The sequence below is a fragment of the Aethalodelphis obliquidens genome, unplaced genomic scaffold (assembly GCF_003676395.1).
Source record: "Aethalodelphis obliquidens isolate GAN/ISIS:26980383/991018 unplaced genomic scaffold, ASM367639v1 scaffold8, whole genome shotgun sequence".
In the NCBI taxonomy this organism is placed as follows: domain Eukaryota; kingdom Metazoa; phylum Chordata; class Mammalia; order Artiodactyla; family Delphinidae; genus Aethalodelphis; species Aethalodelphis obliquidens.
The window spans coordinates 50,093,328-50,107,599 of NW_020837952.1; the positions used below are offsets into that span (position 1 = coordinate 50,093,328).

At 46.6% G+C, this 14,272-nt stretch overlaps 1 protein-coding gene and 1 non-coding gene across 4 annotated transcripts in view; one reads left to right on the forward strand and one right to left on the reverse strand.

The window, feature by feature from the left end:
- Positions 1-14,272, forward strand: part of ABTB3 (ankyrin repeat and BTB domain containing 3) — a 308,089-nt gene that overhangs the window by 251,303 nt on the left and 42,514 nt on the right. For all 3 annotated transcript variants that reach the window (XM_027107449.1, XM_027107447.1, XM_027107450.1), the window contains 2 exons: positions 10,938-11,103; positions 13,216-13,305. In XM_027107449.1, the coding sequence (XP_026963250.1) occupies positions 10,938-11,103; positions 13,216-13,305 (256 nt within the window). The remainder of the gene's footprint in view (positions 1-10,937; positions 11,104-13,215; positions 13,306-14,272) is intronic.
- On the reverse strand, positions 5,695-5,767 carry TRNAE-CUC (transfer RNA glutamic acid (anticodon CUC)). Its single transcript has one exon. It is a non-coding gene; the product is annotated as a tRNA-Glu (tRNA).

The window sequence follows — 14,272 nt, forward strand, 5'->3', positions numbered from 1 at the left end:
ATGTGTTTGGTATTGTTATTACTAGTATTACTATTATTTGAGAACCAATAAAATACTTTTAGTATGCCTTGCATACTGCTTGACATACAATAGGTGATCAGAATGAATTAATGAAGATTTCTTAAAACATTAGCTCCTTAATACCCATCTATGATACTAGAACTTATCCCATATCACCCTTCCCTAGTCCACGGTCCAAACTCAGATGCCCCAGAGCCAGACAGGGAACACCAATGAGTGGACCCAGCTGGACGTGAGATAAGAGCTAGGCATATGTATGCCCCACATCAAAGTTTTCCAACTGTTTTCAAACCCTGTGCCAGTCAGCAGCATAGGTGCTAGGACTGCACTGGCCTAGAGTTTGCCCTTCTGCTCCCAAGCCCAGCACCTCTCCCTCCTTCCTGAAATTCTCTTCCTGGGCAGACTCCTGTGCTTCACAGCAGGGACAGAGTGTGGCTTTCTTTGTTGTGCTTTGAGAACCACTGGGCTGCTTTTAAATGAAAGTGTAAACTGGCAAATTCTTGGCCTTGTTTCTCCTCAAGCTGACCTCATCCAGGTGCCCAGTAAGCTGGGAAACTAGACGCATTTCTTGCCCAGGTGATCCACTTGGCTACAGTAATAAGTGTTTGCATGAAATTAGAGCAAAAACCAAGAAGCTAAAACGTCAGGATGGAGTCAGGGAGAAGAGCTGTTGCACAGTAAAGAGTGGTACGTGAACACCAGAAAACATGTGATAAACTCAGAGAATGTCCGTGCTTGGAGGTACCCAAGAGCTTGACTAGCCCAACACCCGCATTTTATAGATAAGGATACTGAAGCTGTCAGTGGAAATGTGATGTATCCAAGGTCACAGCTAATGGGTGGTACAGCCACGACTTAAACCAGTGGCCCTATTCCTGCCTTACCAGTTGCTTTCAGAACCATTACGTAGGCCCCTGTTCTGTAGGGTTCCTCTTTCTTGGCTAAATCTGGTCATGGCCTCAGAATCCTGCTTAACACCTTTACTCTAATCATCCAATGAATCAGAGTTTGCCCAAGATGAACCCCATTCCATCCCTAGCTTAGGTGTTGTTCACAGACAACACAACATTACCCTGAATTCCTAAAGAGGTAGTGGGAGTGCTGACTCCTTGTAATGTTTCTCCTGCATTTCCGATGACTGACATACGCCCACATCTTCTAGAAATTCATAGTCTGTGTCACACATCCCACATCTCCAGTTACGTATCTGTATTCAAACAGTAGAGTAGATTCGTAGGCACCCTCTCACTGATTCCTCACAAAAACCTTGACACGTATGTACTTCTCTCCCATTTCATGAATAGTTTTTTCTGCCACCCTTGGGTGAGTTCCAGGGTCGGCAGATAAATGAAATCAGCATTGTCATCTTGCTCCTGGATGTCAGAAAGCTCCACGCCCACAGAGAAATATGAAGGGATGGCGACTTGATCCGCAATTACTATTTTGAGTTACTGTTGTACTCTCAACCCTAGGCAACTTCATTTCCAGTTACATAGTCACCTATGTAGCCAAACATCTTGCTTAATATCCTTCTCCATGACAGCCTGGGAGGGCAGGGCCCGTGTCTGGTCCACTTGCTGCGGGACCCCAGCACCTAACCCAGCGCCTGGCCTGTAGCTGGTGCTCAATACGTGGAATGAATGAATCATGGCACTTCGCTTAGCCTCTGAGGTTCTCCGGAGCCGAAATCTCATCCTATTGGCCCCTCTGTATTCCCAGGGTGTGGCTCGTGGCATTCGATAGTGTTGGATTCAGAGGAGTTGGCCTGGGACCAGGTGGGGACTCCTCACCAACCCGAGTCTTACTTAGGCCTAACTTTGTGACGAGACAGGCCTGGTGACTTGGAGATAGAGGAGCCAAGTGACTTTGGGGCAGGTTACTTAACGCCTCTCGGTCTCTGTTTCCTCACCTGTGAAATGGGCGTGTGGAAACCAGCCTTTTGGGTTTAACGGTTTTGGCAGGAAGTGAGCATGGGCTCAGGAGTCAGACCAGCTGAGTTGAACCAGGCCTTGCCACCTACAAGCTGTGCGGCCTTGGGCGGGTGACATAACCTCCATGCCTCTGTTTTTTCATCTGTAAAATGAACACTGCCCAGTTTCGAGGGCCATGTTGAGGATGAGATGGGTTATTACATGTGAAATGCTTAGCACGTGGAAAGCTATCTATAAATGTCAGTTAGTAGTAGTAGTAGTATATTAACTAGAGTGTGTTGGGAAACTGTAAATATTTACTAAATATTTACCCCAGGCCACTGCCTCTGAGAGGGGTCTCGAAAGTTGCTCTGTCTCAGGTTGCCAGCCTGCTGGCGAGACCTTGATGAACAAGAATAGAAACACGGGGAAAGGGAAGTGAGAAGCCATGAGAGAAACCGCAGAACTTTCACAAGGCCCAGCAAACATGAGGCTTCAGGGAGGGCTGGGTTCTGAGGGGCCGGGCCCTGGGATAGCTGGAAATCGCCTCGGGGGCCAAGGAAAGACCTGCCCTGGGACTGGAGGATTGTGTGGTTGGAGGATGGGGGAGGGGGAAGGGGGAAAGGGGAGATTCCAGATGGCCTGATTAAATCCCTAGAAAGAGGACCTGCAGTTATAAAATAATAGTATCGTAATAAATATGCCTCCCATGTATCAGGCAATTATGATCACACACTGTGCTGAGTGGTTCGAAAGTATCACCTCCTTTAATCCTCATTGCAGATATAGACGTTAAGTACTGGTGTTGTCAAGCCTGCTTTGCAGATAGAGGCTTAGAGAGGTTAAGCTACCTGCCCAAGATAGCAAGTAAGAAGCCAAACAGGGATGTGGACTCTGGTGCTGGGGCCTGGGCTCTGCCTGCTGCGTAGGTGCACAGGCTTTGGTGTCAGACACTCAAACCTGGGCTTCAGCTTCCAGCAGTTCCTTCAAGGAGAGAATCCATTGAAGTGGTGGGAACCAAGCACTTTGTACAGCGCTTGGCATATAATGAGCGTGCAGTGAAGGGTAGCTTTTTTTTATTACTGATGAGAAAGTCATGGTTATGGGAACTGCTTAGGCCTTTTGGAGTTCAGATCCCAGGGTCATGAGGAGTCCCTTTGGAAGCCCAGTGGTTGCCAGCACATCACTAAGAACTGAGCAGTACGGACTAGTCAGTGGGACTGACCCCGGATCCAGACTGTCTCAGTTCACGTCCTGACTCCTCCTTATTAGCTGTGTGACAATGCGCAAATTAATTAACCTCTCTGTGCCTCATTTTCCTTATCTGTAAAATAGGTTAGTAATAATAATGCTTTCCTCATAAGGATATCATGAGAGTTAAACAAGTCAATATTTGTAAAAAAAAAAAAAAAAACCTTAAAATATGCCTGGTCCATGGTCATTGCTTTCTAAGTCTTTGTTGGATAAGTAAAACATGTAATGTTAGTGTCCCTATTTTACAGAGGAGAAAAATAAAGGAGATTGAGTAACCTGTGCAGCATTACCCAGGGAGTGAGGGCAGAGCCAAGCAGTGAACCCAGGCAGTCTGGTTTCTGAGCGCACACCCTGGGGGACGGGCTTAGCAGAGTTCCACTGGAGCTCAGGGATCCTGGGAGCTGCAGGTTACCTTCTCGTACCAGCGGGGTCAGGATTGGTCCTGGTGGTGGAGGAGGAAAGAGGGTGTGGGAGCCTGGCTGGGCAGGCCCATAGCATCCTGAGAGGCTCTGGCTTTTCTTGCTGTTGAACTGTTCCAGAAACTGTGCTTTCATCAAGTGTGACTCCCATTCCCCCCTCCCTCCCCAACCTCTGTCGTCATTTACAGTTTGCTTGCAGAAGCATACAGGACAGGAATGACAGCCCTTCTGGGGGCATGGTTTCCCCACTAGGAAAAGGACCGCCTTTATTCTGGTAGAATTTGTTAAATACAGTGTCTAATCTGAGACCTTAAGAAGTGCTATTCCTAAAACATTCTTTAGTCTCTGTGTCTCTGCATTTGCTTCTTTGAGATACAGTGTATTTTCTCCAGTCTGCACCTTGCTTTGTGATTTGTAATAATGATTATGGTATGAGATCTCTAACATTTAATGAGAGCTGTGTGCCAAGCTCTGTTCTCTTCCACACGCTGTACGTGGCTTATCTCATTTAATCCACACCCAAAATCCTACAAGGAAGGTATCGTTACTAAAAGCTCATTTTACAGATGAGAAAACTGAATAACACAGAGGTTAAATAACTTGCCCCAAGGTCACATAGCTGCTAAACAGTAGAGCTGGGAAAACCAGAGTTCATGCTGGTAACTTCGGTGCTAGCTTTTAAAATTCATAAATGCATAAAATGTGTCTGACGCCACACCAGCTTGCATTTGTCACTTGGACTGCATCAAGATATCAGCAGAATGTGTCAGCTCTCACCTCAACGCCGCCTCCTTCCCCGGGGGAGAAAAGGCAGTGCAATCACTGCTGTCCTCAGGCCTGCAGGCCTCCTGGAAAACATCTTTCTGAAGTCATGTTCCTGAAGTAGTGGGAAATATTGAACCAGTCTCTTGGGGCCGGGGTCCTTGAGAAGTCAGAGAAATTGACCACCTTGGTAGCTGACCACTCTTACTTAAATTGATCAGATTTTTTTATGGCATCATTGAAAGCCACTCAGAGGGAAAAACCACAAAGTTGATCACCTTCTATTGAAGCCCCAGGTGACCGGCTTAATAGATTTCTACATAAATAAGTCCTGTACTTAGGCAGGCATGCTCATTTGTCCAGGCCACGGGGAACCTGCTGGTCTTCCGGGGCAGATCCCTCAGAGACTTTCCAGAAAGAGTAAATGGAGCTCTGAGTCGTGTCTGCAAGAATGCTGCAGGAATTAAGACTTTGCAGAGTTAAATTTTCTAACAAACCCAGTTGAACAGAAAGCCACATTTTCACGTACCGCTATGGAAGATGTTTCTTACCTGTTTCAGTTTGCTGGCCTGCATTGGCTGGCAGAATTCAGTAGCCAGAACCATTACTTACTTTGTGTGGCCGAGGGATTCTTGATGAACAGACGTTTCCTGGGGTCTGCTCTCAAGAATGAACAGTGGGTTGTGCGTGGATCACACATCTGTTAATGCCGTTATGCTTCAGGCACTGTTGGGGATACAACAGACAATAAGGTAGATGTGGTCCTGCCCCCAGGAGGCTGACATTCTCATGGAAAAAAACCCAAAAAACAAAAAAACAAGCTTTTTACAAGTGAAAAAATAAATTAATAAAGTAGTCACAGACTTTGAAAGGTGCCAAGAAGGAGACAGATGAAATTGACCTGGAGCCAAGGTGTACAGAGATAGGGGAGAAACTTACCTCCTTTAGATGGTCAGAGAAGACATCCTTTGGACATGACCTCCAAGCTCACACTTGAGGGGAGAGAAGGAGTCAGCCCTGCAAAGAGCCAGGGGAAGGGCCTTCTAGCCAGGGGGAACAGCAGGAGTAAAGTCCTCTGGGCAGGACAGACGTTGGCCAGCTGAAGGTACAGAAGAGAGAGGAGAATTGCTCATACAGAGTGAAGGAGGCAGGGAAGTGCTGGAGAGCAGGGCCGGGCCGGTACCCCAGAGCCCGGCAGGCCATGCGTGGAGAGCTGGATTCTATTCTCAGTACATGGGAAGGCATTGAAAGGTGTTAAGCAGAGGCAGAACATGGTCCTATAGACTTTTTTTTTCCTTGGCCATGCTCCATGGCTTGTGGGATCTTAGTTCCCTGACCAGGGATTGAACCTGGGCCCTCGGCAGTGAGAGCGCAGAGTCCTAACCACTGGACCACCAGGGAATTCCCCTTATAGACGTTTTAAGTTCACTCTCACCTTGTGTAAGAGACTGGTTTGGATAGAGAGAAGAGTCAAATCACACGGAAAACTTTTTTTAAATTTATTTTATTTATTTATTTTTTGGCTGCGTTGGGTCTTCGTTGCTGTGCACGGGCTTTCTCTAGTTGTGGCGAGCAGGGGCTACTCTTCGTTGTGGTGCATGGGCTTCTCATGTTGTGGAGCACGGGTTCGAGGCGCGTGGGCTTCAGTAGTTGTGGCATGCGGGCTCAGTAGTTATGGCACATGGGCTTAGTTGCTCCACGGCATGTAGGATCTTCCCAGCCCAGGGATTGAACCCGTGTCCCCTGCATTGGCAGGCGAATTCTTAACCACTGTGCCACCAGGGAAGTCCCTCACACAGAAAACTTTTATTAAAGCATTTCAAAATACAACTTTCCAATATATAAAAGTCTAAACAACTGTCCCTTCCCAACCCTCCCCTGCCAATGACCCAAGCCAAAGCACTGTCACGAGAATTTGTCATCACAAATTCTTATGCCTATGCTTGGTGCAAGGCAGTCCTTGTTTGTCAGCAGCTGTCTAGGATATCACAGGCCTAAGAATTAAAATATGCCCAGACCTGAAAGTCTCTGCACTATGAGCACTTTAATAGGACTGCAATTATGACCTCTAGGCAAGAGATGCTGGTGTTGTATGGACACCAAGGGGGGAAAGCAGGAGTGGGGAGGTGGGATGAATTGGGAGATTGAGATTGACGTATATACACTAATATGTATAAAAGAGATAACTAATAAGAACCTGCTGTATCGCCCAGGGGACTCTACTTCACTTCGCTGTATGGTAGAAACTAACACAACGTTGTAAAACAACCATCCCCCCCCCCCAAAAAAAAGATGCTGGTGTTTAGAAGCAGGGTACGGGTGGTGGAGGTGGAGAGAAGCGGGCGGATTTGGGATTTGGGTGGGAACATTAACAGCTGATGGAATGAATATGGGCATGAGAGAAGGTTCTGGCCTGAGCGCCTTGGGTGGACGGTGATGCCATTTACGGAGATGGGATGACTGGAGGACAAGGACGGAGGGTGGGGATGGACATAGAAACCTCCATTCTGGACGGGCCCAATTTGAGGGTCTGAGAGCCATCCAAGCAGCTTGGTCCAGTAGACGGTTGTATATGCCAGCATGATGGAGAAGTACCAGTGTCAGGCCGGGGTCTCAGATCAGCCAGGTCAGATCCTGGCTCGCCGCGTACCAGCCCTGTGACTTGGACAGTTTCCTCATCTCTGGAACGGGGCTCCCAATATCACCTACATTGTGGGCTTGTTGTACTGATCGTATGAGTTAATACGTGGGAAGAGCTTAGATTTCAATAGTCAGTATTCAATAAGTGTTGGATTCCTATAATAACAATTATCATCATCATCATCATCATCTTAGCGACAGTAATTTCTTGCCATTTCTCTCTTTCTAATTAAAATCAAGGACCTTTGTAGCTGGTAAACACTTCTCCTGCTGTTCCAGGAATTATCGCTTTACCAGTCTGGGAGCTCCGTGAACACGGGGTAGGGTCTGTGTCTCTCCTCCATAACCTCCCCTCCTGGTGCCCACACGCAGGATGTGCCGCAGTAACCCTCATCCAGTCACATGGAATTTAGCGTGATTCCGGAAAAGATGCTTATTTGAGAGAATCAATCAGGCATTGAAGAGAGCAGAAGGGGCTTGGACACAGACGGGAGAGAGGAAACTGCAAATTCAGTGACGGTGACGATTCACAGCATCTTTGCTCCCCAAGAAGGAGGCTCTTGATTTCACAGAGCAACCTCTTCCAGAATTAGTTAGTGGTCTGTTAGAAGAAAGGTTTCCCTTCCAATTAGTCAAATCAGATACCTCCCCAAGATTTGCACACACACACCCCCATCAAGGCTCCAGACACCTCGGTGTGACACCTGCAGGCCCCCGTCTCTCCCTCTCCGGAAGCCTCTGTGATGTGTGCCCCAGGATCTCACCCTGTTGCTCTCACCTTCTTCTCTCTGTTGTGTTCATTTTGCCTGAAGCATCTGCCTTAACCAGTTTCGGGGGAACATGGGTCCCTTAGATGCAGCCCACTGCCACACCAGGCACCTCCCCTCTTCCCCTGGAGATGGGTGCTGTCTACATTCAGTGAGATCCATGATCTCACCGTGTGCTCTTTTCAAATCATGGCACGTGGCTCTGCCCTTTCCCAGATTTATTTTTTTAAGTTAAATTTCAATTTCAGATAAACAGTGAATAATGTTCTAGTATAAGTTTGTGTCACTCAGTATTTGCTAAAGTATATTTATTTGCTAAATCTGGCCACCGTAGCTGTAAGAATCCCAAGTCCAAATTCCCATGAACTGGACCAAGAAGCCCTAGGGCACAGCCCCATTATGTGTCCTTAGAAGTTCACATCTTGGGTGCTGATGCCATGGTCTAAAGCCAGACCCGGAGTCTTCAGCCCTCCCCTACCCACACCTGGAGAGCTCTCAGGCTTCCTCGGAGAGTCTTCCAACTGAGGTAGTCTTGGCTCCCCGACCTAACATGAAAAGGTCTAATCCTGGAGTCCAGGGTCCAGGTCCAAGTCTCCTAAATACCTTTCTTAGTTCCTCCCAGGGCTGTCATACAAACAAGCCCTCGGATGGCCTGGCCTGACACGCAGTTCCTGAAGCACGTATGCAGATTAGACCCCACGTCAACACCAAGCTTCCTCTTTCTCTGGATTCCACCGTCACTGCATCAGCGCCCTCTGGTCCTCTAAGAGCCCTAACATCTCCTGTGACTGTGTTCCTATTTCCGGACAGCCTTCCTCCAAGGCTCCTTTGCCAGCTGAGATGATTGATAGGTCAGGAACCCAGTGAAGAGTCACGGGCACACCCATCCCACGTGATTCCTAAGGTTCCCTCTGTTCTTCATCCCTCAGGTCCTCTGCCCCAGATCCTAGCCGTTCTGAGGAGCCTTAGTGCCATAAACTTTCAGAACAACAGTCCGTCTCATTTCCTTCAAGGATTAACAAGAAGCTAGTTCCCTGGCAAAGTTAACCCTTCCTCACACCAGAAAGTGGGTTATTTAGAGGCAGGAGTGGAACCAGGAATTCTGGAGCCCTGGCTCCTTTCCTGGGTATCCATGCCCAGCATTAGCAAAGAGCAGGAATATGAAGGGGTCCGGGACAGCACAGACTCCTGATGATGCAGGGCGTGTAGCTCACCAGCCTGAGGACAAGGGCCATCGCCTGAGAAATGGGCACCTGCTCGTAGAAAAATGGAATCTTCGTCCTCTGCTCCGTCCCAGCACCCACTACCTTCACTCAGCCCCTTGTCACTTCACACTTGGGCAGTGACTTCTTTCTGTTTGGCTGTTTCTTTTAGCACTAACATCTCCCCACCTCTAGGGTCAGCTCCCCTCAAATCCATCCTCCACGGTCTCCCAGAGTTGGCCATCCAACCGTATCACTCCCCTGCCTGCTTAGAAACCTTCAGTGGCTCTTACGGATAAAGTCTTAGGATTAAGTAAAGTTCCCCACCCTCAGCTTCTGGCCCTCTGCCTGGAAGTTTATGCCCCAGAAACACTAAAACTTCCATAGTTAGCTCTCAGAGCCCGCCACGTCTCGTGTCCATACCTTTGCTCATGCAAGCCCTGCTCCAAGTTCTCCTACCCTCTGTCCCTCTCTCTCCTTATTTAAGACACAGTTCAGTCTGTCATACAGAGTGAAGTAAGTCAGAAAGAGAAAAACAAATACCGTATGCTAATGCACATATATGGAATCTAAAAAAGACGGTACTGATGAACCTAGTGGCGAGGCAGGAATAAAGACGGAGACGTAGAGAACGGACTTGAGGACACAGGTGGGGGAAGGGGAAGCTGGAATGAAGTGAGAGAGTAGCATGGACATATATACACTACCAAATGTAAAATAGATAGCTAGTGGGAAGCAGCCGCATAGCACAGAGAGATCAGCTCTGTGCTTTGTGACTACCTACAGGGGTGAAATAGGGAGGGTGGGAGGGAGATGCAACAGGGAGGAGATATGGGGATATATGTAAAGCTGATTCACTTTGTTATAAAGCAGAAACTAACACACCATTGTAAAGCAATTATACTCCAATAAAGATATATATTTTAAAAAAGCCAAAGCTCAGGGGTCACCTTCCCCAGGAAGCCTTGCTGGATCCCCTAGGCTCTGTTTGGTGTGTGTCTCTGAACACCTCAATCACTGCAATTGCCACATGGCATTATGGTTGCCAGGGCCTGTGCCCTCTCCCCTTCCAGGCATTGTGCGCCTCTTGCAAACAGGTGCTCAGTAAATGCTTGGTGATTTGATTTGACAATTCACCATAAGAAGGAAGTAACATCCTTTGCAAGTGTAGTTTGTATCCCCTTCTTGAATTCCTTGATTCTCCTCCCCACCCTTCCCTAACCTGGCTCACTTCGCCCAACTGGCTCGGTTAGTTTCCAAAGCATCTCACCACTAGTACTCTTATTTCATCTTGCCAGGTCTCCGCCCTGCTTCCACTTTGAAAGTAGAGACTCCAGCCATTCTGTGTTCACTCGGCTAACGTTTTTAACACCTCCACGTGCTGGGTACTGTCTGGACTGTGATGCAGAGACTTGCTGGACAAGGTCCCTGCTCTCAGAAGTCCCCAGCCTGGAGGGGAAGTCAGACAAGGAAAGAGGCAAATAGTAGTATATGCTGTGATGGGGGGACGGGGGGACACAGTATATACCCAGGTCAGCTCTCCACAGACTGCCTTGGGCTCCCATCCCAGCTCACTGCTTTTTGCTGTGTGGCCTTGGGCAAGTCCCTTATCTGTGTCTGTTTCCCATGGTTAAAAGAGAGGGTAATGATAGTACTTACCTCTTAGGGTTATGTGGGGAGTAAACGAATTAACTCATGTAAAGAGTTTAACCATAGTGAACAGTCAGTAAATATTAGCCATTATTATTCTTAGGTCAATATGCTGTGGGAGCAGAGGAGAGATAAGACAGATAAGCTGCAGTTATAAAGGACAAGGATCAAGAGATATCCACATTCTAACTGGAGCCCAGAAACAAGCAATTGACATGAAAAGCAAATGGAAAGTCTCCTTGGTGCTTCCTAACTCGAGAGCCAGTCCTGGCGAAGCTGCTGCACACACCTGACCATCTCTCCCTTCCTTAGGGCTGACGACTGCTTTTGCGCTTCTCGGAAGCTGGACGCAGTGGCCATCGAAGCCAAGTTTAAGCAGGACCTGGGTTTCCGGATGCTGAACTGTGGGCGGACGGACCTGGTGAAGCAGGCAGTGTCTCTCCTGGGGCCCGATGGGATCAACACCATGAGCGAACAGGTACAGGGTCCTCGGAGTGTCTGAACAGGCACCCCACCTCCACCATGTGCCCTGCCCCAGGGCAGGATGGAAACAGCAGGCACTGAACAGAGGCTCCCCCTTCTGGTGACGTAGGGTGATTGTGTTGTTGTTGTTGTTTTCTTTTTTTTTTTAAGTTTTTAAAATAGCTTATAAAAATATCCTTGTTCATCTGTACAGAAGTTGCACGTGATCCTTGCAGCTGAAATGGAAAATAGAGAAAAATAGACCTATTCCAGAAAGGAAATCATACCATCATCATCCACCATCATTTATATTTAGCTTGTGTCCTTCAAGCCCTTTTTCCAGCATAGTTAAAATTAGTTCCCTGCATCACAGAACAAATCCAAGCAGATTTTCACCAAACTTTCAGGGTGTGTTTAAGATACACAAAAGTCATTCTGAGGGACCCTAGGAGACACCTCAGAGACAGGCAGCCATCCCCCAAACCACTGACACAGGTACAGTGAGAGGCTTGTGTATCTATCAGGGAGACACCCCGGGTGGGTGAAGATGTCACGGATGGAGAAAACAAACAGCAGCTTTCAATGTGAGCCCCAGATGGAAAGTCACAAAGGACAAATGGAACTGCTTCTCACATGGGCAGCTCATGCAGCAAGTTCCAGGGAAGGGATAACAGCTAATAATTTTCTTGAGCAACACAAAGGAGCCGTAATACACACACACACACACATACACACACACACACACACACACACACATTATTTTTTAAGAACAAGGATTTATTATCTTTCTGGTTTTGGTATTTTGTATTAAAGATACTTTGCAGTATCATTAAATATTCTTTTTTTAACTCACTCTTAATGGCTACATAAAATGGTCATATTATTTGTTCAGTGAACCATACCTCAGCTGTTGAATACTTAGATTGTTTCTAATTACTTATATCAGTAATGCTGAGCTACATATACTTACGCAAACCTTTGTTCAAATCTCTGATTATTTCATTAGGGAACTTTTTTTTAAGTGGAAATAGTCACTCAAATGTATCAACTTATCTTAAAGTTTTTGATCTCAAATTACTTTCCCGGAGACTGTTTCCTTGTACACACTCTCCAACTATTTATGTGTACCCTGTTAATCTTTTACTTAATTTAATTATCTTTTGCCTGTTTTTCATTAGAGCTTAAGTGTTTTTCTTCTTTATTTCAAAGAGCTCTTTACATATTAGACATATAACCCTCTGTTACAATATGACAAATATGTCTCAATTTATTTTGTTTACCTCTTAATTTTGTTTATGTTTTCAATTGCGTGTCCTCAACACTATAATGATTTTCTTTTGTGATTTCTTCCATTACTTTTATGCCTAGAAACGGATCCAGTTAGATGTCTTTTATGGTTTTAATTTTTTTCTCTATATCTCTAATCAAACTGGAAATGATTTTGGTGTATAGTGTGAGATAAGGCTCTAACCTGAACATTTTCCCAAATAGCCACCTTCACAACACTGTTTATTGAAAAATCTATCCCTTACTTCTGTTGGTTGTGGTACTTTGTAATAAGCAGGAATCGTGGGCAGATATGGAATTCCTGAAAGTCATTCCTCATTCCCTTGCCTTTTGCTTGTAAATGATAATGTCAAAGCTGACGTCGTGCTGGGGTCATACTCAGAGGCACCAATTTCCCTTGACACTGACCAGCAGCTCACATAGAGCAAAGATGACACTTATATTGTGAAAGAGAAAATGTCAAGGAAACAGTGTTTACCAATTAGATAGCTTAGGGCTGATATTGCAGAATCCAGAAAGTTCCTAAGAGCTTTCAGTTGAAACCAGCCACTTGTTTCAGCAAACACTTTTAGATCTGTTGCACCCTAAGGCAAACAAAAAATCCTCCGACTTAAGCCAAGATAAATGCAAAAATAAGGCAATGTATGTTTCCCTTCTTGCTTCCCTTTTGGTTTTCAAAATATGGAGGATTATGACCTTATAGGGCTGTACATTTACTTTAAAATACTGGATTTTGAGTACAGTTATAGCCTTCTTCACACAAGTAAGATTTTCCGTTTGTTTTGTCAAGTGACACAGCCACCTGGTAAACCTCCATTCTCTGGTTTTTAACTCACTGCAGGGCATGACCCCCCTGATGTACGCCTGCGTCCGCGGGGACGAGGCAATGGTTCAGATGCTGCTGGATGCCGGAGCTGACCTGAATGTGGAGGTGAGGGTGCAGAGGGCTGCAGGGCCCCTGGGCCTGGCAGTCCCTCGGGAAGGCGAGCAAAGAGAGGGGGGCTTTATCTCCCAAAGAGCCACCACTGAGGGTGCTCAGTCCAGCAAATAGGTCAGACCAGCTTTTGGATTTCCTCCATCCTGAGGCCCCAGCCCAACCAAACTCCAAGGAGCTGCCCCAAAACATTTTTCATTTAAAAACAACCAACGAGGCCACAAGGAGCCCTAGCTTTTCCCTCAGTTCAGCTGTACCCAATCTCTGATTCTTCTTGCTGATCCATTCCTTCTGGGGTCGGGAAGAGAGAGCTCTCCTGAGCCATCAGCCCTTTCCTCTGCCAAATACAAAGTTGGTCCACGTACCCTGAGCTCAGGTGTAGCTCCCCCAGATCTTCCACCCTCCCCCACCGAATCCCGATTGGCTCACCCAGTTGGCCGGTTTAAACCACAGGTCTTAAAGCTAATTGCAAAGCTTCCATGAGGCAGTGTGGTATAGTGGAAAGCACACTCCCCGCAGGCTTTAGAATTTGACACCTGGATTCAAATTCTGAAACTGCTGCATCTTAGTAACTTGCTTTTCTGCTTGGGCAAATAGTTTAACCTTCCTGAGCTTCGGTGTTCCCCTTTGCAAAATGGGAGAACAATTGCACCCATCTCAGAGAGTTGTTGGAAGAAATAAGTACAGAGTAGCATCAATTTAGGACTCAGTTATTATTGGTTCCTGCCCCCGCCAAGGCTTATAATAGGTAAAATTACACTTTTTGACCATGTTCTACGCTGACTTAAGACCCACTCTCACAAAAAAAAAAAAAAAAAAAAGACCCACTCTCTTCCGGCAGCCTAATATTGGCAGTCTCAGAAGCTGAGAAGATCGATTGACATGCTGCACTCCTAACTCAGCCACCCCAGGAAACTTTTTTTAGTTCAAAATTAGATGCTCTTGTAGTCTTAGTACTGTGGTT